Here is a 26,540-nt window from a genome sequence, read left to right on the forward strand (position 1 = left end):
ATCAGTGGAATATCTTTGTTTTTAGGAGATCACTGTCTTGTGTTTGTTGGGTGGGGCGTTTACCTGTAAAGATTATTAGAAAACTCAAACAACCAGCATGCCCTTCGGATTTTTTCCCCCCATTGTCGTCTTCTGATGACGCAGGGGTAAAGCGACAGACATACACACACATGCTAAAAGTGTTTCTGAAAAATGGCAACAGTGCAAGTTAGTGAGGCTGAAAAGGTGTACATACTACACGGCATACAAGTAAGTTGTTAACAAACATGTTAAAAAATACAGCCCCAGACTTTTGTTTATTCTGTTAAAATAATTTTAAATGTATTTATGAGCTTTAGCGATAGGAAGCTAGCTGCATTAGCACTGTGTCTGTTGACATGTTTCTTCCTGGTCTTCAGGATGACTTAAGGGTGGATGGACGAGGCTGCGAGGACTACAGACACATGGAAATAGAGACCGATGTGGTTTCCAACACAGACGGATCCGCCAAAGTCACGCTGGTAATTAAATCAGGCAGCATGTGTGAACAGCTGAAAGACTGAAATTTAATGATATTTCAACAAAAATCAGTTACGGCCCAATTTGGGTTTCAACATTTTCCACATCTTGGCCGTTGCAAAGTCCCGTCTTCTCATTTACGACTCTGAACGCTGGTTTGTAGTAAAAAGGTAACACAAACAACAGCACTGCCGAAGGCCTCAAAATAATATGTCCCAACTTCTTCCTGAAAAAGAGAATCCAAATAGTTTAAAGAACCAGAGTGGGGTTTGAGAAATCCAACACTGGCACATGTGATTGGACTACATACCAAAGACCATTTAAACGGGATTCTAACTAAGGCCACTCTCCACAACAGTCCCACATGTGGCCCTTTGGGGAAATTAGTTGCCCAACTTTGCACTGACTCGTTAAACGATTTACGCAAAAACTAATTCTAAAAATCACATCTAAATTTGACTTGGAGCCAGTGTAAGGAAGCCACAATGGCTGATATGTGATCTCACTTGTCACTTAAGAGGCTTCCCACAGGGTTTTAGTCCAGCTACAGTCAGCAAAGCAAAACCTGAATGACTTGACAGATGAATGAAAACTGTTAGTAGTAAAGCTGAGATGAAGTGAGGGCATGAGTACGCTTTTCAGAAGTCAGAGTGCTGTTGAAGCTCATTTCCAGGTTCCACTGTCAGACCAACCTTTTTATATCACCCCATGGTTTGTCTCTCTTTCAGGGGCACACAGCGGTTCTTGTGGGGGTTAAGGCAGAGATTGGAAAACCGAGGCCAACGGTGCCAGCCGAGGGCTATTTGGAGTTCTTTGTTGATTGGTATGTATGCTGCTAAATGATATTTCTGTTTATGAGGGGTATAACAATTCTGAAACTGTGGCCAAATTAGGGATACAAACATCCACAATATCATTTCACTATTCCACTTGAAGCTGGTAATTCCACGTTAAAGCACATGTGTCTGGTGAGAGCTGTAATCAGGTGTGTTATGTGTTTGAGCCCAGAGGTGCCACTATGGATTTAACAGAGGGGGGGAAAGGTCCCACGGCATTTTCTACAGTCTTCACAGTGATTATCGAAATTTGCTTTCTGTGTTAATCACAGAATTATTTTATTTTTATTTTTACATATTATTGACAGGCACAAACTGTATAGTGTAGCAGCAGAGTTGGTGCTAAAACATGTACAAATCCTGAAATTCAGTACTGATTTTGATTACTTCTGATTTGATTAATTATCATTATTACAGTTATTATTCTCATTATTTACTGTGAAATTTATTTGGCAGCGTGAGAATAGGTAAAAGTGCAACAGCTGCTGTTATATAAAAAGAACTAGAAATACCCCAGAATAAAAACAAAAAAAATACCCCAGAATAATTGAGTGTATTTTTTCTCCATTCACGAATGTGGTTTAAAAAAACAACTGTTTTTTTGTTTTGTTTTTTGTTTTGTGGGGAGTTGAAAGGTAAGCCAGGCTGTGGTTCGGAAGAGTTGTTACACCCCGTTGGTTTAAACGTGGGTACGTGTCATTTTTTACAGTGTTTAGGTGAAAAATCTTGAATTCAAATCAAAATTTTTGCATCAGCAATTAAAGATTTTAAAGACATTGAAAGTAAAAAGAATCACTTGAAGTTAAGTGAGTGTTTTAATGGATGTGCTGCCACCAGGAGGTAGTGTTGCATTATCTGTTTCCTGGATTTCCACCATAGTCCACTAAAGAAAGTATTATCATATGACCATACATAACGTGTTTGTGTGAAGAGAGGTAGCAAGACTAGCAAGCTTTACTGTGGGATAAGCTCCTGCTGTACGACTTCACTGGGTTGTTTCTTCTTCAGTTCGGCCAATGCGACCCCCGAGTTTGAGGGCAGAGGGGGTGAGGAGCTGGGCACGAAGCTGAGTAACACCCTCTACAAAGTCTTCAACAACAAACGCAGCATCGATCTGAAGAGCCTCTGCATATGTGCTGGAGAACACTGCTGGGTGCTCTATGTGGATGTGCTGGTGAGTCGTAGTGTCCAACGCTGCCTTTTTCTTCCTAATTTTTTTTTCTTTTTTAATATTTATTTTTTTCTAGTGTGCAAAAATAAAGAAAAAGTGCACTGTACACTGCAGCTCCCTTTCTCCATGACTGCAGTTTTTTTTGCCCTCCATTTGAGCGTCATTGAATTTTGACTAGTGATCCAGCCAAAATCCTCTCCTCTGCTGCTCCACAGTTGTCTTCTGCAATAATAAATTTATTGTTTTTAGACAGAACAAGTTATTTTTGGACAATAATTTGACTTTGACAACTTATTACACCAGTCATTTTCACAATTTTCTGACATATTTTAGCACAAAAAACTAATAAATAATTACAATTATTCCATCACAACCCTAGATGTGATTCTTATGGGCTGTGCTTCTGTTTTTATCCTTAAAATGACAAGGCTGTTTTCCTGCATTTACCTTTTTCTTCCTGTTTGTATAGTAAGAGTTGTTAGCAGTGTAGAGGTATTAAGATTTGCTTGAACATTTCCAAATAAATCCAAACAACTTGGGTCAAATCTCATGTTTTTATGCTTCCACAGCTCCTGCAGTGTGATGGAAACTTGTACGATGCCATATCAGTAGCTATCAAGGCGGCTCTCTTCAACACAAAGTGAGTCTCTGTTTGGGATTTTTTGGCATCTTACAGTTTATTTAATATTGCACAAATGAAATCTTACTAAAAGTCTTGATTACTCCACCGACAGAATTCCCAAAGTTCACATATCATCCGATGAGGAAGGAGGAAAAGAAATTGAGCTGTCTGACGACCCCTACGACTGTATGAGACTCAACGTAGAAAACGTTCCCTGTATAGTGACTTTGTGCAAGGTGAGCTCACTTGCTGATACTCAGAGGTGATGACTGTCACCACACCATAGTGCTACATGTGGCTCACTGTGTTTCTGCAGGTGGGACACAGACATGTGGTGGATGCAACACTGCAGGAGAAGGCCTGCTCTGTGGCAAGCCTCATCATCTCCGTCACGCACAAGGGCACCATCACGTGTATGAGGAAGGTGGGCGGAGGCAGTCTGGACCCAGAGAGCATCTTTGAAATGACAGAGGTGAGCCCAGCTTTGCTCCTCAGCCATCTGGCCTCCTCTCAGCACAGCTGAAGAATTAACAAATTGTGCTTTTAACCTTATTTACATTTTAAAGCAGCAACATTTGACCTTCAGTTAAAAGGAATCGTTTATATTCTCACGTGGAGTTGGAGCTGCAGGTTGAACTTGAACCTGGGCTGCTGCATTTCAACCATGACTTTACCAAGTCAATGGGCACCTGCTCACCCACCTAACTAAAGTAGTTCACTACTTTTGTAGACAGAATTTCTAGGCAGAGCCAAGTGTCATCTTTGCTTACATTGCTGCCCTGTGCCCAAACCTGGATAAGTGGCAGGAAAATGGGTGGATTGTTTATTTCCTTTCTTTCTTTCTTTGTTTGCTTGTTTTCTGCAGGCGGGCAGACGAGTTGGGAAAGCCCTACACGCTCCTCTCATGAAGCTGCTGGAACAGGAAGAGAGTCTCGGAAAAAAGAGACAGAAAGTTGGTTTTTTGGGCTAAAAATCCGCTCCTGTTTCCAAGTTTGTGTTTACATGTATACATAATTTTCTAATAAAGTGTTTATTTGTACTCTGCTTATATTTGTTTTTTCAGATACTTTTTGTTGTTGTTTTGTTTGCACACAGATTGATAGAGGAATTGTTTTATGTGGCGTCTGAATCACAACAGATGAAGCTTTGTAGAAGATATGTCTGGTTGAAAGCTGAAGCTAGTGAAGGATTATTATTATTATTATTATTATTATTATTATGAAGATGGTATAAAAATGATAACCACAAATTCTTTAAGCCAAAATTTGGAGTTTTTGTTTTGATTTAAATCAAATTTTACCCCTCAGCTGGGAAAGCCGAGGTGACAAAGGATCTACTAAAGATCTCTGACAAGTTAGAATTTTAGTAACTTTGACCTCAAGATCAAGTTATTGAAAATCTTGTGAATGCAATAACTTGAGATGGAAGGCATCTAGGATTTTCACATTTATACCATACGTGCATCTAGTAGGAGGCTCAGGGGAAGCACTAGCGGCCACCAGTATTCTTTTGGCCAAAACCAAATATATTCAAGTTGCTGTCAATAAAGACTGAATTTTTGGCATTTTGCTTAAAAATAACTTCAATAATTAATTGATTATCAAAATATTTTCTATGGGCCAATTGTTTGTCTGTTTTAGTTTTAGTCTGATTTCAAGCTGTTACAAAGTCAGGAAGAAGATGATGTGCAGATTATTTAAAATACTTATTATGATGCAAATGGTTGGAAAAATGGCCTAATATGAATCTTGAACAATACTTAGTGTTTGTGTTCATTTATCTTTAAAGTTTGTTTCGCATCAGTGAATGGGTTGTTGTTTTTTAACTCACCACAAATGCAAAACTTTCCATTCTTGAAATCTGCACTGCCCTCTCTCAGCAGACCTGCACTGGAACTGTCCAGTCTTTCTGCATCCTTTTGTGTTTGCCACGTGTCAGCTGAGGAATAAGTGTAGTGGAATCTTACAGAAGGACCAGATGTGACTCTGGATCATTTCCACTTTGTCCTCAGACAGGGTGAGGGTGTGTGCACAGGCAGACAACAGACGGATCCAAAACAAGCTCTTGCTTTGGATCCGTCTGACATTTGGGCAAAGTTTGAACCATTGCCTAAATCTTTCAGTGCGAAGTCTGAAACTAAAAAAAAAAAAAAAATCCTGCATCTCATCTACTAAAGGATCATAATGCACCTTCACTGCTGTCAAAAACACCTGCAGTAATAAAGCTTACAGGTCAAATTTTAGCCATATGCTGTGGATGAAACTATAATAATTTGAGCCACTAAAACTATAGCTGAGTTATGCAGGGTCTTATGCAACAGAAGAGTCGCTCTTTGTTTGTCTTTTTTATACACCTTCATGAAAGCTGCAGAGGGCTTATGTAATAGCTGCTTCACACTGTCTGGCCTCAGTCTGCAGGTCTACACCTGCTTTCCAGGCCTGGCTCTGGTTAGCCCTCAACCTCCACGTGAAGAGTCTGGAGCCAAAAGAAACGCACACACGCCATCCTTAAAGGCTTCTGAGGTTGGACTGTTATTCCTACAAACAGCACTTTCAGACTACATAATTTTTCCATCTTCTGGGGGATGAGAGGGAGGGTGTGAGAGGGACAAATAGAAAGAGAGAGGGAGGGAGATGGATAAATTGCGAGCGTCCACGTTGATTCGGCCTCATTCGACAGGTCTAACCATGGAGTTCAAAGGAGTGTGTGTGCTCCTAGGAGTGCTGCTGCTCGTAAGCTCCTCGCTTCAGCAGATTCCAACAAAGAAGAAGCCCATGAAAAAAGGTAGAGAGTCTTAAGAGTCTCCTCTTACTTAAAACACTCTAAAGCTGTTTGATCACTGAGTTTGCACAAGTAACCTTTTCTAAAAAAAATTTCTTGTATGTCTGGAATCAGATACAACAAAGGATGCTGCTATTGTGCAATTACAGAAACAGATCGATGACATCGTCCAGGAGCTCAACCTACTGAAGGAACAGCAGGCTCTGCAAAGAGGTAAACCTGGTGTTTAAAACAGTTCATAGTGAAAACAGTCATCAAGAGAAGGCACTACCTGCACCGTCATGTGATAAAACCCTTAAGTGTACGAGTGTATGCAAGTTAACAGTGTATAACAGTCCTTGCTTAGGGGCCAGTTGTTAAATCTACCTTAAGACATTTGATATTTTATTAAAAAAATATGCATGCATTATAAACTAGCTGTCATATAATATGATTAATAAGACAAAATATCAGAATTCCTGTTTTTAATCATTGTTTGATTTTTTTAGTGTGCATGCATCTTATATGTTTTCAGTCAAGTCAGAGTAAGAATTTGCAGTACACACTTTCACTCACTCTACCCATTTAGATTATTCAACACAATTTCTCACAGTTATTCATGCAATATCAACTTATTTTATCCATTTTAGCCCGTTTATCTATATAACACTTGTTGACATGTCCTCCTTCATAAACTGTGCTTGGGCTGATCCTAGTCACTGGTGATTGAAGGTGACTATGCCTTTAATATCACACCGGCAGAGTGGAGACAGACGCACTTCTTAGTCTCACTTCTGTCTGATATGGATTACAGTTGAGAGAACAAAATATGTATTTAAGTTGGATCCAATGGCCTGAAGCATGCTTCAGTTAAACATAAGTGCAGATTAGATACATGTGGAGTCTTTAAAATGCCATATTTTAATCTGGAAAACACATTTGCCCCGCTGTTCTGAACAGAAAATCATATTGTTTCTGGAAAACAAACACATACATTCTTTTTTAAAGTTGTTTTTGCCATGATAACAAAGCTACATTTTTCCTGCATATCATTGTCAAAAAAGTCCTCACAAAAACAAGAAAACATAAAAAAAAAAGCATTTTACTGTTCTTATTTAACCATCAGCTCCTTTTTTTTCTCCCCTCTGCAGTCTGTTTAAAAGGCAAAAAGATCAATGGCAAGTGTTTCTTGAGTGACCCTGTGAGGAAACGTTATCACACCGCCAGCGAAGACTGCAACGCCCTGGGCGGTGTCCTCGGCACACCTACATCCAAGGATGAGAACGATGAGCTCAGAGACTACGTCCGCCAAAGCATCGGCCCAGATGAGCAGGCGTGGCTGGGCATCAACGATATGGTAACCGAGGGCACCTGGATCGACCAGACCAGCAGCAGCATCACCTACAAAAACTGGGACACGTCCAACTTTAGGTCCCCCCAGCCAGACGGGAGAATGTCCCAGAACTGCGCTGTGCTGTCTGCAGCCTCCCAGGGGAAGTGGTTTGACGAGAACTGCCGCGACGAGAAGCCATCCGTGTGCCAGTTCAACATCGTTTGACCACATTTATCTCACCAGTGACTCTGCGTTTGCTTGGTTATAGCTGCTTTGTGTGTGTGTGTTTACTCTCACTGCAATGCTGCTTTTCTTTGCTATCCTAAAAGGGGTTCAAGCCAGCGGTTCCCAACTGGTTTTGCATCAGAACCAAAGTCTGATGTAGAAGTCACAATCAGTTGCATAAGAAGATGTTATTTTAGACAAATGTGATGCTGCTGGTATGTAATTTTGCAGCGTTCCTGGTGTTTGGAATAAAAACAAGAAGAAGACCACAGTCCAGTTTGGAGTAAGCGAGAGATTGTGTGGCTGTACAAAGAAATAGCAAAGAAAACTGCATATCATTTTAGAAAAACATAAGTTGAAATAACCATGTTCATGTGATTAAAAATAGTGTTTGGGTGCTGGCACCATCCACAAATGAAAAACTGCGTGTAACTCTCTGTTGTCCTCACACCTATCAACAGCAGTTCTGTGACTCACTGGCTGAGAACCACTGTTTTAAACTTCTTTTTAAATAGGACTTAAAAAAAAGCCAGAATTATGACTGATATAACTTTTTAATTTTTATAATAACTCAGTCTTCACTCGTTCCAGTTTGCTAGTCTTGTAGCCTGCGACCTGTAAAATTACCATCAATAAACTACAATGTCTATCCCTGTTTTGCTTTTTCATGTTTTTCAGAAATTTGCTTTCCACAAAAAAAATTTGAAGATTAATTCTGCAAAACTTGCAAGTCAGAAGACGTGCAGACTTTATTTAAAAATCGTCTGCAGTTTAGAAATGTCACATAAACCTGACCTCTGCATTTGTTATTTCCGCTATGCTCCTTGGTAAACAGTAGCTGCGAATCTTCAGCAGTTCTTCCACACCCTCCTCCTCCTCACACTGTTTATATAGTTGGAGTTCCTGCGGCTGAAACAGCTTTTTTAGTGTCCAGCATGCAAAGAGGCCCGTGTTTAAGCACAAGAGGGAAAATAAAACATCACTTCAGATGAGGTAATGATGGCCGTAAGGTCACGTAAGGCTACACCGCTTCCCCATCATACACTGACAATTTATTGCAAGTCAAAACAAAAACAAAACAATTCTGGTATGTACAGGCTAAGAAAAGGCAAATCTTAAAAAAATAAAATAAAAAAATATTAGTCAACAAGATAAAAAACATTTACAAACAACAATAACGGATAATTTTCCATTTTCCATACTTTAAACAAGTTTTTAAAAAAAAAAAAATAAAACCAAACAAACATTCAAGAAATAGTAGTTGCTGCTTTTTCTGTCTGGGAGTAAGATGAAAAGATTGTGAGCCATATCTCTGGGATCAAGGATCCTTAATAAAAAGCTATGGGACAATTACATAAAGCACCTAAAAAAAAAAAAAAAAAGAGCCAATCAACAGCTCATGTTGGAACTACATGAGCCAATCGTGTGCTTTCACACTGAGGTTCATGGCTGCCTCAACACTGCAGTAAGTATACTTTTTGCTTTTCTCTACTAACTGCATTTGTCTAGAGCTGCGATGGGTCGAGCCAGATGTGTTCCTTATGTCTGAGCCATTAGTGAGACCACAATGTTATGAAACGTTGCACAAGCATAAAGGAAAAGCTTTTGTACATGCACTCTTTGTATCCCAGGGACGTTATTTTCCAGACTTTTAAAAACAGGGCTCACTGCTTTCACTCTTGGATCTCTAGAGCAGACTGAGTTCTACCAAATACCGCTTAGACATAAGCTCAGACTCCCTGAGTATAGGCACAGCACAGACACGTGCATGAGTACCCCTTGGCAGATACTTGGTGCTGTAAGGAGAATTTTGTAATAGCAGTTCATTGGATGGCTGTGGTCCTGACACACTACAAATAGTCATCCGGTATGGGCTCCATATCAGCAGCAGAGAGTCGGATGGTGTTTATGTCCCCTGTGGTCTTGAATGTGTATAGCTCATTGTCAATCATCCTGCGGTCCTGGAAGCCGAGGCTGTCCTGTCGGTTGATGGGAGTACGTGGACGGGATGGTATGAAAGTCTCAGAGGGATCCATAAACGTTTTGTCCTCGGGCTGTGGATCTGGTTCTTTAATGACAGGCAGCGCTCCATCAGCGGGGCCTGTGAAAGTGCGGTAGGTGTCTGTCTGAATGCCGTTATACTGGTCTGGAAACGCCTCGACGTGGCTGGAGTTACTCAGCAGATGGCCATAGACCATCGTTTCATCTATGGAGTCATAGACGTGAGATTCATTTTCAGATCTGGTTTTGGTGAAGTGCATGTCAGATGGCCGGAAGATATTCCCTTTGGGCATGTATATGGACGATCCCCTGTTCCTTTTTTGATTTTTCTTTTTCCTGTTTGAAAAGATGAAGACAAACCAAAGGTTTATGGTCTAATAATGCCACTATGAGAGACTATGCATAAAAATGTCTGTAAATTTTTTTGTTTGTTTGTTTAAACTTAAATTCACTGGTTTTGCACAGAGGCAAAATTATAAAATGTGTCCATATACTTTGGACTTAACTGTGTGTATATATATCAGCAGAAACAGCAAATCAATGGTTTATCTTACAGCAGCTGCATTGTTCATATTTATTTTACAGTAATATGTCATGACTGCAAAAATAAAAGTTGGTATTAAAAATGGGTTGTGTTCTAATTTGGGCAAAAACAACCTTAAAAAATATATAAAGAAAATATAAAGTAGATAAAAAAGGATGAAAAACTAGGTAATTTTAAGTATGGCTCAGTATCTACTCTGAGATTAAGCACATCGTTACTGATAAATTTAATCACAATGAGAAAAAGTAGAACAAAAGAATTGGGGTAGTGGATGTGGTTTATATAAAAAAAGGGTCATTTTAGACAATTGCTTGGTGGTTGCCAGGCAACAGGATGGCCATGCATAATTCAGCTTTTGTGGATTTAAATGACATGTTACTGGTATGAAATAAAAGTGATATAATGCTTTTATGACGTGTTTTTTGCATATTTGCAAAAAAAGTAGTACTTTTAGCCATTTTGCAAGGTGGTTTCTAGGCAACATGATAACTGTGTAAAATCTGATGTAGATAAGAACCTTCAGGGGCTGAAGATGTACCTGTATGCTAAGTTTGGCTGCTCAACTCCTGATGGTCTAGAAGGAGTTTGCAGCCAAACAAACAAACAAACAAACAAACAAACAAACAAACAAACAAACAACCAGACACACAGACAGAGATTTATTTCTAACTAACACAGCCTAGTCTCAGGCATTTTTTTAGGCTATCAGCATTTTGCTGCAGGTGTACTCACTTTGTGATAATGCATACAACAGCTAGCACTAGAAGCAAAAGCAAAAGAGCTCCTGATATCCCAAGGACGATGGGTAAGAAATCTGTGGAGGAACAAAGCAAACACTGATTAGATTTATGCCTCTAAGATGTTGTGTGTATGTGAATGTGCTACAGTGATAACTGCTTACTCTGCTTCCTCTGCAGATTGATTGTGGTCAGTGCACTAAATTGACGAGTCTCTGGTTCACAGTTGGACATGTTGAGATAGAAACTCTCACCCACCAACTGTTCCACCACCGGCGGATCATTTTCTGTAATACTTAGTTTCAGCTCTCTGTTCTCTATCATCCTCACATCGATTCCTGTGTGTCCCTCTTTACATTCAGGCTGTGTAACGTTAAAATTGAGCTGTGCTTTGTACTGGTTGGGCAGCGTGACGATCCAGCTTAGGGTGCGGTAAGATTTCATACCCTGAGGCCAGTTGGGGGTCGCCAGCAGTGTTGGAGACATCGTGTCAGGACTGACCGCGTAAATAATGGTCTCTGAAAGAGGGAAGGAATTCATATCAAGTCTAAATCCTGGGTGTTTTATAAATGAAAATAAATAAATAAAAACCCATCTGTGGTGCAACAGTGCCTCTGCGTGGAATTTTAAAGTACAATAGCCGCGTACTGCAGCATGTTGTTGTTTAGTCTCTCAAATAAATTATTTTGTTCATTAACTAATTATTGATTCAAATTTCCTTCATCCTAAGGTAATTCTTTAAAATGACTTCTTTAACCAAACTCAAACAACAGAAGACTACAGAACATACTGGATGATAAAACTAGTCACTTTTTACAGATTAGCTCATGATTCAGGTCATCATTCTCACTTTTGAGTCCTTTTAAATGTTGAATTTGGCTTCTATTATATTTACCAAGCATGAGTGCAATGTTTTAAAACAGTCAGACAACAAATAAATGAAGCCATTATCGGGAAAAAATCATAATGACCAGTTATCAGCATTTCTTCTAAATAATATATCTGATACAATTATTGAGTAAATACGCCTGGGTTTTTAGTAAAAAAGAAAAAAAAACCCAGGCTGTAGCCCAACAATACATATTAACATTTTACCTGTGATCTCCTCGCTGACGCTGATATTGAGGAAAGACCCCGTCATCCTGCTTAACTGCTGTCCCGGAGCTGTGATGGAGATGTTGGCGTGCACTTGGATTTTTTGGATTACGCCATCAAAGCAGAAATTTCCAACAAAATTGCTACCCTCTTCTTCTGCCAAGTGCAGAGAAAAAGGCTCTTTACACTCCTGGCTGGGCAGGGACTGCCGCAAACTTCCTTTTGGTGACACCAGGTCCCACGTTTTGGTTTCGGGGATGTTGAGGTGCCAGGTGAAGCTGTTGAGGGGCATTGGCAGGCAAGGCTCCATTGTGGACACAGAAAGTGTAGTCACGGGGCACGACTCTGTGTTCTTGCAGTCTGTCATTCAAATGCATGAAGTGAGATGCATGATATTAAGTTTCCAAATAAAGCACAACTTAAATAGTAAATGCAGCAATTTCTTGCACTTTTTTGTTGTTGTTGCAAAAGTTCTTATTTAAACCAACAGAAGGACTCTCTCTTGATGAGCTTTTCTTTGAAGCTAATAAACATTTTTCTCAAAATATCAGTCTATCCTTTTAGACTTTAAATCGACTATTTAACTTAGATTTAATCTTTTCTATACCCAGGAAACAGAGATAGATCTACTGTCATGTATAAGAAAACACATTTCAGGAATGAGAACTCTCACCAATAACTTTTTTGGCAGTCAGGCGTATGTCTTCATTTGGGCAGTCGAGGAAGGACAGTTTGGCTATTGATCCCGCAGTCACATTTATCTTCTCTTTAACCTCAGAGTTGATGCTGATCTCACAGTAGGAGTCAGAATTTAGATTCTCAATCTGCAGGGACACTCCCGGGTCTTTGGTTAGATCCACGGTGCACAAAACTAAAATGCAAATAAAAATAATACATATAGATAAAGATAAAGGTAATATATTCAATAAAAATAAATACAAATAAATAAAAACAAAACATGAAAAAAAATAATTTTTCCCCATCCAGATGTGAAAATAATGTGGGACATGACAAAGCAGAGACACCATACTTCATCTATTTTTCTTTGGCTTATCTGTGGTCACAGCAGGAGTTGGAGCTCATCAGAGCTGTCATAAGGTCAGATATGGGCTACACCTTGGAGAGGGTAACAGTCTATATGGCTAACATGGAGACAACCATTCACTCTCGCATTCACACCAATTTAGAATCACTAATTCACCTAAGACACATGCCTTTGGAGGCTGGAGTGCCCAGAGAGAACCACACAGAAAGTGCCCAGCTGACCGGCGTATTCAAAACCTCCTTGCTGTGAGGCGTCTATCAAATGGACACTAAAATTTGTTCTCTTCACATCCTCATAGGCATCGTAACATTTTGCCACATTGTCTCCAGACTCGTTTACGCTCATCTCATGTCATCTGTTGATGACACATATGAATTAGGGGTGGGTTTTAATAATCGATTCATCGATTAAAATCGATTCTGGCTTGGATAACGTGATATCAATTCATTAAAATCCTGAATCGATTTTTTTATATAAATGTATTTTGCCCAAAATTCCAGAATCTCAGGTGAAACGTCACAAAATTTTGACAACCACCAAACATTTAAAACAGTAAATGAGAGCAGGTACACGGCTTCTGCACAAAGACGTAAACACAAAGCTCGGACCGCCGACAGATCAGAATCAGTGAGATGTCGCCTTTCTTACCCGACGGCACGGACACAGTCGGGGCTGAAAGCCGACAGCTCGCTGATTCTGATGTTTCGGCGGGTCCGCGCTTTGTGTTCACGCCCTTTTTGCGCTGATTCTAATGCTGTTAGTTTGATCTCTCTCCAAACAATATTGACCGAACCAGCAGCAAAAGAAGATCCAAACTACGCTTCACATAAACATCGTCATGGACTCCCTCTTACTTTTGCTGTTTTGCTTCCACCACGATAAAAATCACACTTCATGCGCAGCTCTCTCTCTCTTGCTCTCTCTCTCTCTCTCTCTCAGTGTACTTCAAGTACAGTTTCCCGTCTATCCCCGAAATCTGTTTTCTGCATTATTCGCTTGCTTGTTACGCACAAGACTACCGTTTCCTTTTACTCACTTCCGAAAAGAAAACCCAATTTCTGCCGTTCAATAGGCTTCTGAACAAATTTAAACTTTTTTAAATTATGCAAAATGCAAAACGCTTAGCCGTGTCTCTAATAAAACCGCTGTAACTTCAGAGGTAATTTTCATAAGTTGATTAATGGTTTTCTTTCGTTTTTGATCTACTGCAGAATATTTTTATAAAATCCCAGGCCAGGAAAATCATCTTCATGTTTTTCTGTGTTTTATCTTCAGCTACTTTGACACAAAGGCATCTGCTATGATGCTCACACCTTTGATAAAGTCTGGAAAGTGTCAGCTTCCTTTTTATAGATACAAAAATATGTAAATGTACTGATCTGAATTATAATATTTCTGACTGTCTGAGGCAAAATTTCCCAGATTCAAATTTGAATCGAATCGAATCGAATTGAATCGAATCATGGATCGAATCGATTCAGGACCTTGTGAATCGGAATAGAATCGATTCTAGAAATCAGTGATGATACCCAGCCCTAATATGAATGTACCATCGTGAAGGACTACACTGCACTACCTGTGTAAACCTGAAAAGGCTGCAGATTTGCTGAAGAATTTTGTTCCCAAATTCACAATGAAAACATTCAGTGTGCAAACAAAATGCCTGTTTAGATTCGGACCCTTTCTACTATGACTTCACTGTAATGGGTTGTTGATAAAAGTGTTACACAGTCTCCATTTTATCTATATTTTGGTGTTAACATGATACTTGCATAATGTAATGAACTTAAGTTTAAATAAATGGAATTTTTGCCCATACAAATTCCATAAACTCATCGAAAAATGAAGTTTTAACACTGTACCTGGACGGCCACTCCTCATCACAGAGACACTGTAGTTCAGCGTGAGACCTGGCAGCGTCGTGTTGGTTTGACAGTTTGTCAGCACCATGTTGAAGTTGCCCTGTTGATGCTCCGGCTGAGGATCCTTTAGAGCTTTGGTTACCGTCTTGGCCCCTGCCTGATACTCCACCGTCACCTCTCCATTGTTGAGGCACTCGGGGGGTGTGACGTGATCAAAGAGCACGGTGTAGTTGTGCATCCCGGGCACCGTGAAGCTCCACTGCATCTGCATGTTGTCAGGGAAGTCTCGAGGAAAGTTAGCTGTCACGAGTGTTGTGTCCGATACACCTCGTGGTAGGTTGACCCCCACTATCGCGATCACTAAGAGTAAAAAAAAGAAAAGAAAAAAAAGCAGCGGACACTGAAGTTAGAAAAATCAAGATTTCATAATATTTCATAAAATTTTAGAACACAAAAACTCAAAACATTAATTCTAACCTTTTGCTTTTCTAAATTTTTGCTGTTGTAGTTATGCATTCTTTATGATTAAACAATTCTTTATGGTTGTGAAGTAAAACAGTGAGCAACTTACACCTGAACTATACCAAATCTTTCCTTTTATCATTCAATGAAAAGGATTTTCATGTGCCAAGTTAAGAAATAATATTTTGGATATTCTGACTGTCCTATAATTTATACAAATGTATGAATACCGAAAGGTGACTAGGATATATAACACCAGGTCAGTGTTATAAATCCCCATTGCTTTGCAAGTTATTTGGACACTCCTGTGATTCACCTGGTAGAACAGGCAACCTGAATGCTTAAGGCCTTGCAGCAGTATTTTGGATTCATCCCAGACCATGCTGCATTTTTTTGTCTACTCTGTGTTGCCCTATTTGAATTAATGTATAAACAAAAAAAAATAAAAACAATTCATTTAATAAATAAAAGCCCAGATTTTCATGGAAAACATAACATTTTACAAGTGGCAATATGAGACTATTAACTATGGTAATGTTTCTAAAAAGTGTTTCATTATAAGTTCTCTACTCAATGATTTATTGTGCTGTCTGTCTTGTCTGAGGTTTTTTTGTAGATATAAAATGACTCACTGTTTGTCTCAGGCCCGCCACTGAGTTTGAATTCAAAAGGATCCATCTTTGCATTCGCCGGCACCTTTAGAGACACGCGGCCCCTGTAGCGACCCTGGATGGTGGTCACAGATCCTCCTCTGCAGAAGGTACCAATATTTGCCTGCCCGCGTAAATAGATAATAAAAGAGTACTTGTGCTCATCCGGGCATGTCTCCTCACTGGAAATCTGTCTCAGTCCCTGTTCTGGGAAGTCCAGTTGGAATGTGTGAGTGAAATCAGTTTTCAAGTCCCACTTGAAGGTCCGGTTGAACTCTGGGAGCACCGAGGACTCGGCCTGAACCGGGTCACCAGAGAACGGGCCGTCTGTCCAGATACAGATAAAACAAAAGAGATGGTGAGTTTCCAATGGCTTTTCCCCCTCACTCTCCAACCTTTCTCCAGGTATCTCAGGCTCTGGAGGTTAAGTTGATTCTACTACACGCTCCCAGTCTTTACCATTTCCATTGTACACTAGTTCTATTCTGATAAGCACACAGCAATGTTTAAACGTCTAATGCGACATATGTCAGTCATAGCACAAAGTCCACTTGCATTCATTTTTTTTAAACCTTCAGCTTCTGTTAGCTTTAGCACCTCTTCATGTGTAAATTATGTCTAATCAGCTTATGACCGCTTTAGAAAAATTTAAACATGCATTTACTTTCTGTCATGTACATTTCTAGGCCACTTCATTAGATACACCTACAACTGCTCTTTAATGCAAATATCTAATAAGTCAATCACATGGCAGCAACTCAATGAATTTGGGCAAGTAGACCTAAACGATGATCAAAACGACTTGCTGAAGTTCAAACTGAACAGAATGGGGAGGAAAGGTAATTTAAGTGGCTTTGAATGTGGTATTATTTTTGTGTCAGACAGGCTGGTCTGAGTATTTTCGAAACTGCTAATCTGCTGGGATTTTCCCACAAAACCATCGAAAAACAGAAAATATACGGTGAGTATCAATGTCTTTTCGGTGCCAGAGGTCAGATAAAAATGACCAGCTTCAGTTAAAACGAATGCAGAAATATGCAGCGACTGTGTGATGTTATCACACAGTCGCTGCAAATCGACTATGACACATCAATTTTGGGACTAAATCTGTTAGGAATGTTTCCAGCACTATGTTTCAGAAAAGCTAATAAGCTAATCAGCTCATCATGTATTTTGTTCACATGGTCATTTACAGGCGCAGAATGCTCCTTAGGTATCTCATGAAAACTAGATGATACCCCCCACGGAGGATTCCCCAAGCTGGCCAATCATGAGAAAGTGTCCTTTTAGATAGGAGATGTTAAAGAAACCAAAGCTAAACTAATGGATTGCACAAATTTACAGTCTTAGACAAATTAGACCTTAAGACCTGACTTCACATATTTTAACTCTACATACCAATTTCTCTGTTGACCTCCACACTGAAGACATCTTGAGGTCGAGGGCAGGTAAACTCTACTGAGACGTTGCAAGGAGCAAGCAGTGTTAGGGTTTTAGGGTAGCATTTGTAAGGCGCCATCTGACACACGTTGCAGTTGAGCTCTTGATTCACCTTCGTGATGATAATTTTGGTTTTCTTGATTTCAGAGGCCACAGACATCATTCTGCTAGCTAAAAACAAAAGGTGCACAAGATGGTGAGATGCTGATCCAGCTGAAGATAATTCAGCTCTATACTAGTCTGATAAAATATTCATATTAGACAGACATGAAATAATTTACAGGTGGTTTATAGTTGTGACCAGGAGTTTATATGCACTCATGAGCATAAATGCACTGGCAATTTGGGGTTTTAATGATTTCTTGGAACAGTTCCTTTTCTAGGGTGGAATAATTGGACAACATACATCTTTAATTACTTTAAAAAACAAGAATTGGGTGCACAAGTTTGAATTTATTTTGGATTTTCTCTCAACCACACAGGGTCAAAAGTATACTTATAAGATCAAATGTATACATACACTCCCACTAATATTTGGTTAAATTACTCCTTTCATGTTTAACCTAAACCAGATGCTTTTGGTTTCCATCAATAAGCTTCTGGCACAAATCTGTCTGGATATCTGACCACTGTTCATGGCAGAATTGGTAGAAGTGTGTTGGAGTGCATGGAAACTCCTAATCACACCTTTAAGCCAAATCAGTTCAAGAAAACACTGCTGGTCAAATATTCTTATAAAACGAAACATTTCCAACAGCCTCAGCAGACCTTTAGCGAAATAAAATAGAAAAACTAATATTATGCTATTTGTGGTTAAATTAAGAAGGGAGACATAAATATATTTATAGTCCATTTTTCATAAAAACATAATTAACATTCTACTTATTATTTATTTATTTGTTTTCACACAAATTTAATCAGGTATAGCATATAATTTATTTTAGTATAACTAACAAGAAACAAAGCTTAGCTTTGCTTTCCCTATTAATCAATGTCCAAGTCAAATATATACAGATTAAAGTAACTACATTTGAGTTATAGGTCCTTAGCTGCAACTGTATAAAGAGGCAATGATTGAATCATTACCATTTTAAAGGATTTATCAGCCATTGTTAAGAATATGTCTCCATAAATATGTGCTATGATGTTTTTTCTTTATATAAAATGAATACATCTTCCTCTACGGGTTCTAGAAAGTGTTCAAACTTGCCTCTCTCTGTTGCTTTGACATTAAATGCTGCCGACTCCAGTTTTTCTCCTTTGGGCACTTCAATAGTCACAGTCGTTGCTCCAAGTAGATTCAGATCAGACACTGTCCCGCCTTTGCAGTAGTTGTTACTTTGAATTTCGCCACTGCGTTTAATTGTACTCACTGAGTACTGATAGTCATCTGGGCAGGTCACCCCTGCAGAAATCGCCTTCAAACCACCACCAGGAAAGTCCAGAGTTAATACAGTACTCTCTGGGACACTGATGTCCCACGTCAAGGATCTTTTGAAGGCATTAAGTTGGTTGGGAACAATTTCTGCTGCAGAAGGTTTGCAGGAAGTCTTGGTGCATTCTGGATGAAGAAATTAGGAAATATTTTAATTTCACATGATGGCTGAGGAGGATGAAATGTGAAGTTTTCCATCAATGAGAGCGATGCCAAAGTAAATGTAGAAATACATGCAGAAAAAATATTATAGATAAATGCGCAAAAGTAGTATTTTTGCAACAAGCTGATTCCTAAAGTGCTATTAGTCAAAAACTTGGCAGCATGCTGCACAGTGTGTTCTAAAGAAATGTGAGGAAACTGGGTAACTTGGGATAAAATAAGTGGAAGTGGAAGGTCTAAAAAAAAAAAAAAAAACCCAATCAAACAAACAAACAAAAAACTACAGTGGATGAATAGTATCTGAAGGTCATGTCCAGCAAAGACCTGAAACAAGAGTTGAGAGATCTGGCTCTCCGGTTGATCCGTCTACTGTTCAGAAATGGCCTCAGTGGAAGAGTAGCTATCAAGAAGCCATTCTTAAAGCAGTGACACAGGGATAAAAGGCTGAGGTATAACAAATTACACAAGAACTTGATTGAAAATCATTGTAGGTCTTACGGAGTGATGAATCCAGATTTGAAAATTTTAGTTTAAATCGCTGTCAATATGTACGGAGGAGGTCATGAGGGCGGTACAACAGTGAGCATCTACAGCCATCTGTAAAACACGGTGGAGGCTCTGTCATGGCTCGGGGCTGGATTTCAGCCAGTGGTGTTGGAGATGTTGTCAACATCGATAGAATTATTAAGAGAACAAATGTTGATCCACAATGCAATACCTTTTGGAAAGCAACTGATTGGCTTGATTTTTTAACCTTTATTAGTATATTAATTTATTTGTCACAGCTCCAGCAGCTCTCACCTATTGTCTTTTTTATCTTCACATTGAACCCGTCTTGTGGTTTCGGGCAGCTGAACACCACTGACAGTTTCTCAACATTGTTCAGCGTCTTTTCCGTGCTGCAGGTGAGAGTGGGGCCTTCAGCGGTGCACACTTCACACACCGATTCCTTCGGGTCCCGGCTGAGGACCATGGTCGTGCTGGAATCAACGCTTATGACCTCAGTTTCTAAACAGAGTGAAACGCAGAGTGAGACAGAGGCCAGGGTTGAGTTGCACCAGCTGTTAGCCAATCCCTTCACAGGGTCCTTGTAATAGAGTCCACCATTAAAGCTTTAATTAAATTACTCACTTTTGCCTTTAGTGATGGATGGAAAAACTCTGAAGTGTGCTGCCACCACTGGCCAGCTTAGCTCTGTCTACCAGCACCATTAAACCCCATTATAATCTAATATCTTCAGACCCACAAATGGCAAATTACAGGCTTTATCTTCTTTGTTCACACAAATCATCTGCAAGTAGCAAGAAACCTATTTCTATGAAAGACTGAATGCAAATAGGAAATAGTAAATATTTAAAGCAAATGCACACAGTTAAATAATTTTTTTTTAAATCTGACTGATTTTTGGTGACTCATTTTAAAAGTTTTAAGCTATAATTGGGTTACTTAACAGGTGGTGCAGCTCCAGTTAAACCCAGCATTAATCCTATGGAGCTTCTAATTAAAAGAGAGTCTATATTTAGCAAACAGTTCTTACTCAGTTGTGTGACGGAGGTCTGAAACAGCTCACTGACCACCCGAGCCTTTGGTTTCACTTGCAGAGACACGACAGCTGGATTGATCAGATACAAACTTTTCACAGAACCGCCTCGACAGTACTGAGTCTGGGCCTTGCTGCTGGCTATGGATGTGGACACAGAGAACTGATGTCCATCTGAGCATGGCTGTGATGTGTCCGTCAGCCCTCCTTCGATGATGCTCAGGCGCACGACTGTGTTCTGAGCTGCATTCAGATCCCAGGTGAAGATTCTGGCAAATTTAGTCAGGATGGATGGTTGAGTTTGCAGAGTTGGTGGGCTGCAGGCATTCTCAGTGCATTCTGGATTTCAGTCGAAGACAAGAAAAGATGCACAGATGGGTTAAAAAAAAAAAAAAAAGGTACTCACACCTTAATTATGCTTAATCTGCATAACACTGAAAATGTCTTTAGAAAAATTAGTAAATGAAAAACCGTAGATGCCACTGCTATATCTAAGTGGATTGAATATGAGCTTTGAGCTTCTATCACAATAGAAATAACCACCAATTGACTTGACTGGGGGAAAATAAATTGTTTTCTGAGGATTAATTAGAAGCAAATTAAAAAATAAAAAATAATAATGCAAAATCTCAATGCAATAAAATGTCAGGGTAGGACAAAGCTGTGAAAGTAGAGGCTCCTGCACAGTGGTTTTTTACATCAACGAATTATCTATCCTTGAAGCTATGATTAGACCAAATGAATACTTACTCTACATTTGCCTTCAAAGGGATAAAACACTTTAAACGAGGTCTGATCGAAGCTGAACGTGAGTAAACTCACCGATGGAGTGAGCAATCGTCACAGTGTAAGACTGCTCGACAGGCTGGGGGCAGGAAAACTCCAGTGTGGTCTCAACTTCAGGTACCAGAGAGAGAGAAGAGTGGCAGGAAAGCTGTGTGCTGTTCACCTTGCTGACGATACACACAAAACATTTTGGCTGCTCGGTGGACACTGTCACATTCAAGCCTTTGTCTGGTCGAACAACCTCCTGCTGGGATTCTGGAAATCAGATCCAATAATGTGAATATGCTGTAAACTAATCTTAAGAGGAGATCAACAAATGCATAGCTCTACAGGGATAATTATATCAGACTTTAGTCACTTTGGTTCACCCTGAAAGATAAGATCCCATAAAATGTACACATTCATGTCCACCAGAGGATGTATTTTTACCTAAAAAGCCACAGTCAGATTCAGATTAGTTTATTTTTATATCTGTGACCAAATACTTGTGGTCTTAATGATATATAAAAGAAACAAACACATCCTTAAACGGTCCAGCTGATTTTTCTGTTCATGCCTGAGCAAACACAGCAGCTCCAGGCACACCTATTCCCATGCACTGAAGTAGCAGACAAGCGCAAATTAACTGAATTTCGATAAACGTGAGTCACCTAGTGAGTAAAGAGAGGGTGAACCAGTTTTAAAAAGCATAATGAGGTGACTCTCCCGTTGTTTTCTCCTGAGAATGTTTTTCTAACTCTGGGAGAAGCAGTTTTTCTCCACAGTAGCAAGGCTTTTAAACCAGATGTGGTTACAGGTGTTGTTTTTGGTGGTCTTTTCTATTTAATCATCCTGTTTCCACATACTTCTGTGCCATTTCTACAGTTCCTGATGTCAACATTGCATAATTTTGGCACATTCTTTGCCTGCACGTTCATGCTAGTCTATCCCAGAGGTTACTCTACTCTGCTGGAATTAGATCTGGTGACTGAGGATGCCACTTCATCATGACTGCTTTCATGATCGTGCTCAGAAGCTACTTTTTGTTGGTGACTTGGTGTGTTAACATGATGCAAGCAGCTACTGGAATATTGTAACCTGCAGCCATTCTGGTATGAACACAGTTGGCAAAAATACCATTAATGATCAAAGTGCGTCAAAAAACACCATCCCCACATCACCAGCCCGGACTGGTGACTAAAGGCAGGCTGGGTCACTGGATTCACGCTGCTGATGCCAAATAGTGACCTTACCATCAGCCATGTAAAGAGTAAAATCTGGAGACTGTGGTGCTGAAAGCCCCTGGAGATCAGTGAGCCCAGATGGACTCAAACCAGCTCATTAGGCACCAACAATACTCTCTCATTAGAAATGTTTTCCCCATTCTGATGTTTAAAGTTAACTGCAGCTCATGACCTACACTGAGGTGCAGCTACATGACTAGCTGGTTGATTAGATAAGAGTATGAATAGGAAGGTGTACAAGTAACACACTCCATGTGAATATTTTCTAACGTATGCAAATAATCAGGGAAGTTCACACACCCTCATATATTACACAGCACACTTATTCCTACAGTTACAAACTTACTGTCCTGCTTCCCATCCTCTGCAAATATCAGAACTCTTCTCTTAACTTCTTTATTTTCTGCCTGTTATTTACTTTCACCAGACTCTGCGAAATGCGGATTGACCTACTTCTTGATGTATGTTCTATGAATGGAATTCAAGAAATTCCACATTTACTCACATACCCTGCTACTCTGAATGAGGTGAAACCCTCACATGTGCACACCCATAATAATCCCTGCCTGGACCATATCTGCTAAAAATATCAAGAAACCTAATACTAAACATACAATCTAGGATTTAAAACCAAAACAAGCGATAAAATAAATATATTTAATTAAACCTCACTCTCAAAGCAGTGAGCATAATGTTACCTCTTTCTCTCTCTCAAGCTAAAGCAAAATAAAGTCCTTCTTTAACCTGAACCTGTAACAACTAGTCCACAAAGGGCTTCTTGCAACAGTAAACAGTGGGTGTGTTGAGAACGTCACACTGTTCAAAGTTATTTAGAAGTCATTTTATAAATATGATAAAAACCCTTTTTTAAAGTTAAACTTGCTGATGATGATTTCAACCCAGAAAACCGGGAAGTTTACATCTAGCATAAAACTATTATTTAAAAACAAAAAAACGAGCAACAGATTGTTGGTCAATCATTAATGAAGTCGTGATGAATTCATGCCTCCAGGAAGCTCCATAAATGCCTCATAAACCTTTTTGAAAATGGAGGTCTGGAAGTGGGAGCTATGAGTGGAAACGCGCTCCAGCCTCAGTCATGTCTGAGCTGCCTTTAATGCTCGTTATTATCCTATCATTTATTGACACGGAGCTTTAAGCACAGCTTCGCTTGAGTGCATCTTTACAGCAGCTCAGCGCGCGCTCCTCTCAGCTGTGTTTTTGACCCATTTGGCGCACGAACGCGAAAAGAAGCCACGCTTTTGACACGAGGACGTTTCGTGTTTTGGTTTGAAGATGCACGTAGATTCAACAAACAACACAAAATACTGAATGAGGTCGTTTTTTCCCCTCACCTGATGAATCCAAGACTGCCAGAAACAGAAGCGCCAGGAGAGCGCAGGTCCTGCAGAGCCGCATGTCCTCAAAAAATAATAAAAATAAATAAAATAAAAGCAAAAATAATTTTAAATGATTGTTTTTGTAAGTTAAAAGGATAATCTAAAATCACCGCCTCTCTTTCAGATACAGCTTACAGCTGCATTTCCAAACGTTACAACAACAGCAGCAGCGTCGCTGACAGCCACTTCCTGCTCACGAACACTTGCGCGCAGCGGCACAGAAGAGGGCGTGGACCGCAGGTAGAGTACCTGTCCAAACTTGACAGGAAGAGCAGGCCCTGCCGCTGTGCCTTTAAGCAAGAACACTGCAGCGATAGCGCACGCAGTCCGGACTCTTAGATTAAGACGCGGGTCCTCTTCTGACTCCCCTTGCACTGTGTGGGACAATGAGCGCCCTATTTATAAGCAGCCAAACATGCCAAAGATTGTTGGCATCGTGCTGTGTAACCCCCCAAAATGTGGCAGACGAAGGGTGTGGAAGCAGAGCCCAGAGCATAAGCAAACCTCGTTGCATCATAGCTGATAAATATACTGATAGATAGAAGTATTTGTCCTTTAATGCGAAAAAGAGGGAAAAAAACCGAACGAAGTAGGAGTCTGAATGATTAAAAATATTAAAGCTTCAGAAGGAATATTAGTGAGAAGCAAAACAGGCATAAATCAGGTTGTTCCTGGTCAGCTGGAATTTCCATTTTGTAAAATGGAGATGGAAATGTGATTAACTGTGCGTAAGACAGCTTCTGCACAGCACTCCCGTAGTTGCAGAGACTGCCTCCTGCCTCCACACGCCTCGTGACGCAGACATTCCTGCACAGAAACATACCTGAGGGCTAGACAGCTCACAAACACACATCCAGGTACTGCTATTTGAGTCAAAATGCCTGAATTCAACCTTCAGGCATTTTTGACGTATATGAACCCAAACCTTTACATCATGACAACAAACTTTTTAAAAAAAATAAAATAAAACACACACACACACACACACACACACACACACACACACACACACACACACACACACACACACACACACACACACACACACAACCAACATACAAACGACATGCAAGGTTTTTGGTGAACCAGTCTGACAGCTAGGAGAGTGGGCGTTGTGATGGAAGCAGACAGCTTCACAAGAAGACCTCAGTGAGGAATCAGCAGCTGTCAGACGCCCCCTCCCTCCCTCCCTCCCTCCATCCCTCCCTCCCCTGCTCCAACTGTAACCGTAGATCCAAAACACGAGCTGCATGAGTTTCTGTTCTTTATCCTCTCTGCGTGGAAGCTAATGGAGACACACAAGCAACTTTAAATGACCGTGCTGTAATACACTTACAATATAATAACAAGCTGTCATTGTCAATTGGAAAGATTAAAGACTTTAAAATAAAAGAGGAGGGTTAAGGACCAAATATTAAAGGTTAATAAGTGTAAAGAGCCACTTAAAAAACCAAACAAACAGATCTCTATTGTTCAGTTACAACCAGTCGGTGTTTACCTGGTGCAGGTATTTCTGGCTCTTTGGGCGTGTCTGGTTTTGGTGACCGACTTATGAGAGGAAAGTCCTAAGGCTTCCACATGAGGGCAGTATCACAAGACAGATGATCCCAGAAAAGGCTTCACTGCTCCTCCTCAATATTTAAAAATGCACATTTAGGCTGCCAAAATATAAGACTCAGGCATGTACTATAGTACTTTATTCTTTTGGATTCACTTAAAAGTTGAGCTCTGAAGTTGTTTCTGAAGATATTTGTATTTTTTCCAGTTTCTAAATATTTAGATTACTCATATAAAAACATTCTTATTTATTTCTTTTCTTATTTTCAGTTTTTGATTAAAAAGGAAATCCATTAAGAAGTGCTGAAACTCTCAGCTTTCCTTTAACATCCTTAAAGGGTCATCTTACTCACCAGCTTGTTTGTTCACTGCACATTTTATACATGTTTTTTTTATATTTTATACATATTTCTGTACATTGTTACCTGCATATATGAACTTCAGTTGCTTATGTATATAGGTCCACTTTGTGTCTTCCTTTTATATCTTGTATTCCCCTTGCTATAAGAGCTGTGTAACACCGAAATCTTCTCATCCGTGGGATAATAAAGGTTTATTCTATTCTATTCTATTCTATTCTATTCTATTCTGTTCTATTCTATTCTATCAAAATCTTATCGAGTAAAAGTGGAGATTTTTTTAACCAGCAGGTTTAAAGTAAAAGGAGTTCCTGTGAGTGTTAAAATATAATAATAATAATTATAGTTATCAATAAGACTGATGGAAATTTTGCCTACCCTCACATCCTACAATAACACCAACTCTTTGCATGTCCTCCTTCACTCCATATTCAACATCCATTATCCAGTATTCACACATTGTTAGTATGAATGGCTGTTTTTATCTTGTAGCTGACTGTAGTTTTTGCCGTATAAACACGTAGGAGTCAGGTGTTTAAACCATGGTCCTCACAATGTGAGTGCTGTGGCTGAATGTGCTGCAGGTTCTTTTTCACCTTCAGGCTCCTTCCTCTGCTGCTCTGACACATTTCAACTCTTAGCTTACCCGAGAATACCGTTTTTAAATAGAGAGCTGCTTAGAACTGAAAGTTCTCACAGTAGCTGCAACAGAAAAACCTCAAAAACCTAAAAAACGGCACTTATTCTTTTTCTAATATGTACTCCACCATTAGACACTTTTAAAAACATTAAACAGC

General features: G+C 39.7%; 3 protein-coding genes across 3 annotated transcripts; 2 read left to right on the forward strand and 1 right to left on the reverse strand.

The window, feature by feature from the left end:
• Positions 1-130: 130 nt before the first annotated feature.
• exosc7 (exosome component 7) lies at positions 131-4,177 on the forward strand. The gene is made up of 8 exons (XM_084919474.1): positions 131-249; positions 399-500; positions 1,227-1,321; positions 2,343-2,508; positions 3,075-3,145; positions 3,240-3,363; positions 3,444-3,599; positions 3,993-4,177. The coding sequence occupies exons 1-8, from the start codon at positions 193-195 to the stop codon at positions 4,095-4,097; spliced, it is 876 nt and encodes a 291-aa protein (XP_084775600.1). The 5' UTR covers positions 131-192; the 3' UTR covers positions 4,098-4,177.
• A 109-nt stretch (positions 4,178-4,286) lies between these two features.
• clec3bb (C-type lectin domain family 3, member Bb) lies at positions 4,287-7,445 on the forward strand. Its single transcript, XM_084919475.1, has 3 exons — positions 4,287-5,911; positions 6,023-6,121; positions 7,039-7,445. Exons 1-3 carry the CDS (start codon positions 5,761-5,763, stop codon positions 7,443-7,445), a joined length of 657 nt encoding a protein of 218 aa, XP_084775601.1. The 5' UTR covers positions 4,287-5,760.
• On the reverse strand, positions 6,358-24,556 carry cdcp1b (CUB domain containing protein 1b). The gene is made up of 13 exons (XM_084919473.1): positions 23,783-24,556; positions 21,241-21,459; positions 20,416-20,757; positions 19,680-19,886; positions 18,492-18,842; positions 17,240-17,452; positions 15,824-16,168; positions 14,730-15,089; positions 12,496-12,693; positions 11,823-12,182; positions 10,892-11,245; positions 10,723-10,804; positions 6,358-9,782 (listed from the first exon to the last, which is right to left on the reverse strand). Exons 1-13 carry the CDS (start codon positions 23,844-23,846, stop codon positions 9,296-9,298), a joined length of 3,582 nt encoding a protein of 1,193 aa, XP_084775599.1. The 5' UTR covers positions 23,847-24,556; the 3' UTR covers positions 6,358-9,295.
• Between the last annotated feature and the right edge of the window lie 1,984 nt (positions 24,557-26,540).

This window comes from Perissodus microlepis, chromosome 22 (genome assembly GCF_051167445.1).
Source record: "Perissodus microlepis isolate ML-2025 ecotype Zambia chromosome 22, ASM5116744v1, whole genome shotgun sequence".
Classification (NCBI taxonomy): Eukaryota; Metazoa; Chordata; class Actinopteri; order Cichliformes; family Cichlidae; genus Perissodus; species Perissodus microlepis.

What these genes read in the sequence shown, in the direction of transcription:
- exosc7 (XM_084919474.1), top strand. Translation starts at nt 193, where the DNA reads ATGGCAACAGTGCAAGTTAGTGAGGCTGAAAAGGTGTACATACTACAC. An exon ending in ACATACTACACGGCATACAA is followed by an intron (nt 250 to 398) that starts GTAAGTTGTTAA and finishes CCTGGTCTTCAG; the next exon opens with GATGACTTAAGGGTGGATGG. An exon ending in GCGGCTCTCTTCAACACAAA is followed by an intron (nt 3,146 to 3,239) that starts GTGAGTCTCTGT and finishes CTCCACCGACAG; the next exon opens with AATTCCCAAAGTTCACATAT.
- cdcp1b (XM_084919473.1), bottom strand. Translation starts at nt 23,846, where the DNA reads ATGCGGCTCTGCAGGACCTGCGCTCTCCTGGCGCTTCTGTTTCTGGCA. An exon ending in TGTCAAAGCAACAGAGAGAG is followed by an intron (nt 17,453 to 18,491) that starts GCAAGTTTGAAC and finishes TTTTGTTTTTAG; the next exon opens with CTAGCAGAATGATGTCTGTG. An exon ending in TGGCGGGCCTGAGACAAACA is followed by an intron (nt 15,090 to 15,823) that starts GTGAGTCATTTT and finishes TTTTACTCTTAG; the next exon opens with TGATCGCGATAGTGGGGGTC.
- clec3bb (XM_084919475.1), top strand. Translation starts at nt 5,761, where the DNA reads ATGGATAAATTGCGAGCGTCCACGTTGATTCGGCCTCATTCGACAGGT. An exon ending in GAAGAAGCCCATGAAAAAAG is followed by an intron (nt 5,912 to 6,022) that starts GTAGAGAGTCTT and finishes GTCTGGAATCAG; the next exon opens with ATACAACAAAGGATGCTGCT. An exon ending in ACAGCAGGCTCTGCAAAGAG is followed by an intron (nt 6,122 to 7,038) that starts GTAAACCTGGTG and finishes TCCCCTCTGCAG; the next exon opens with TCTGTTTAAAAGGCAAAAAG.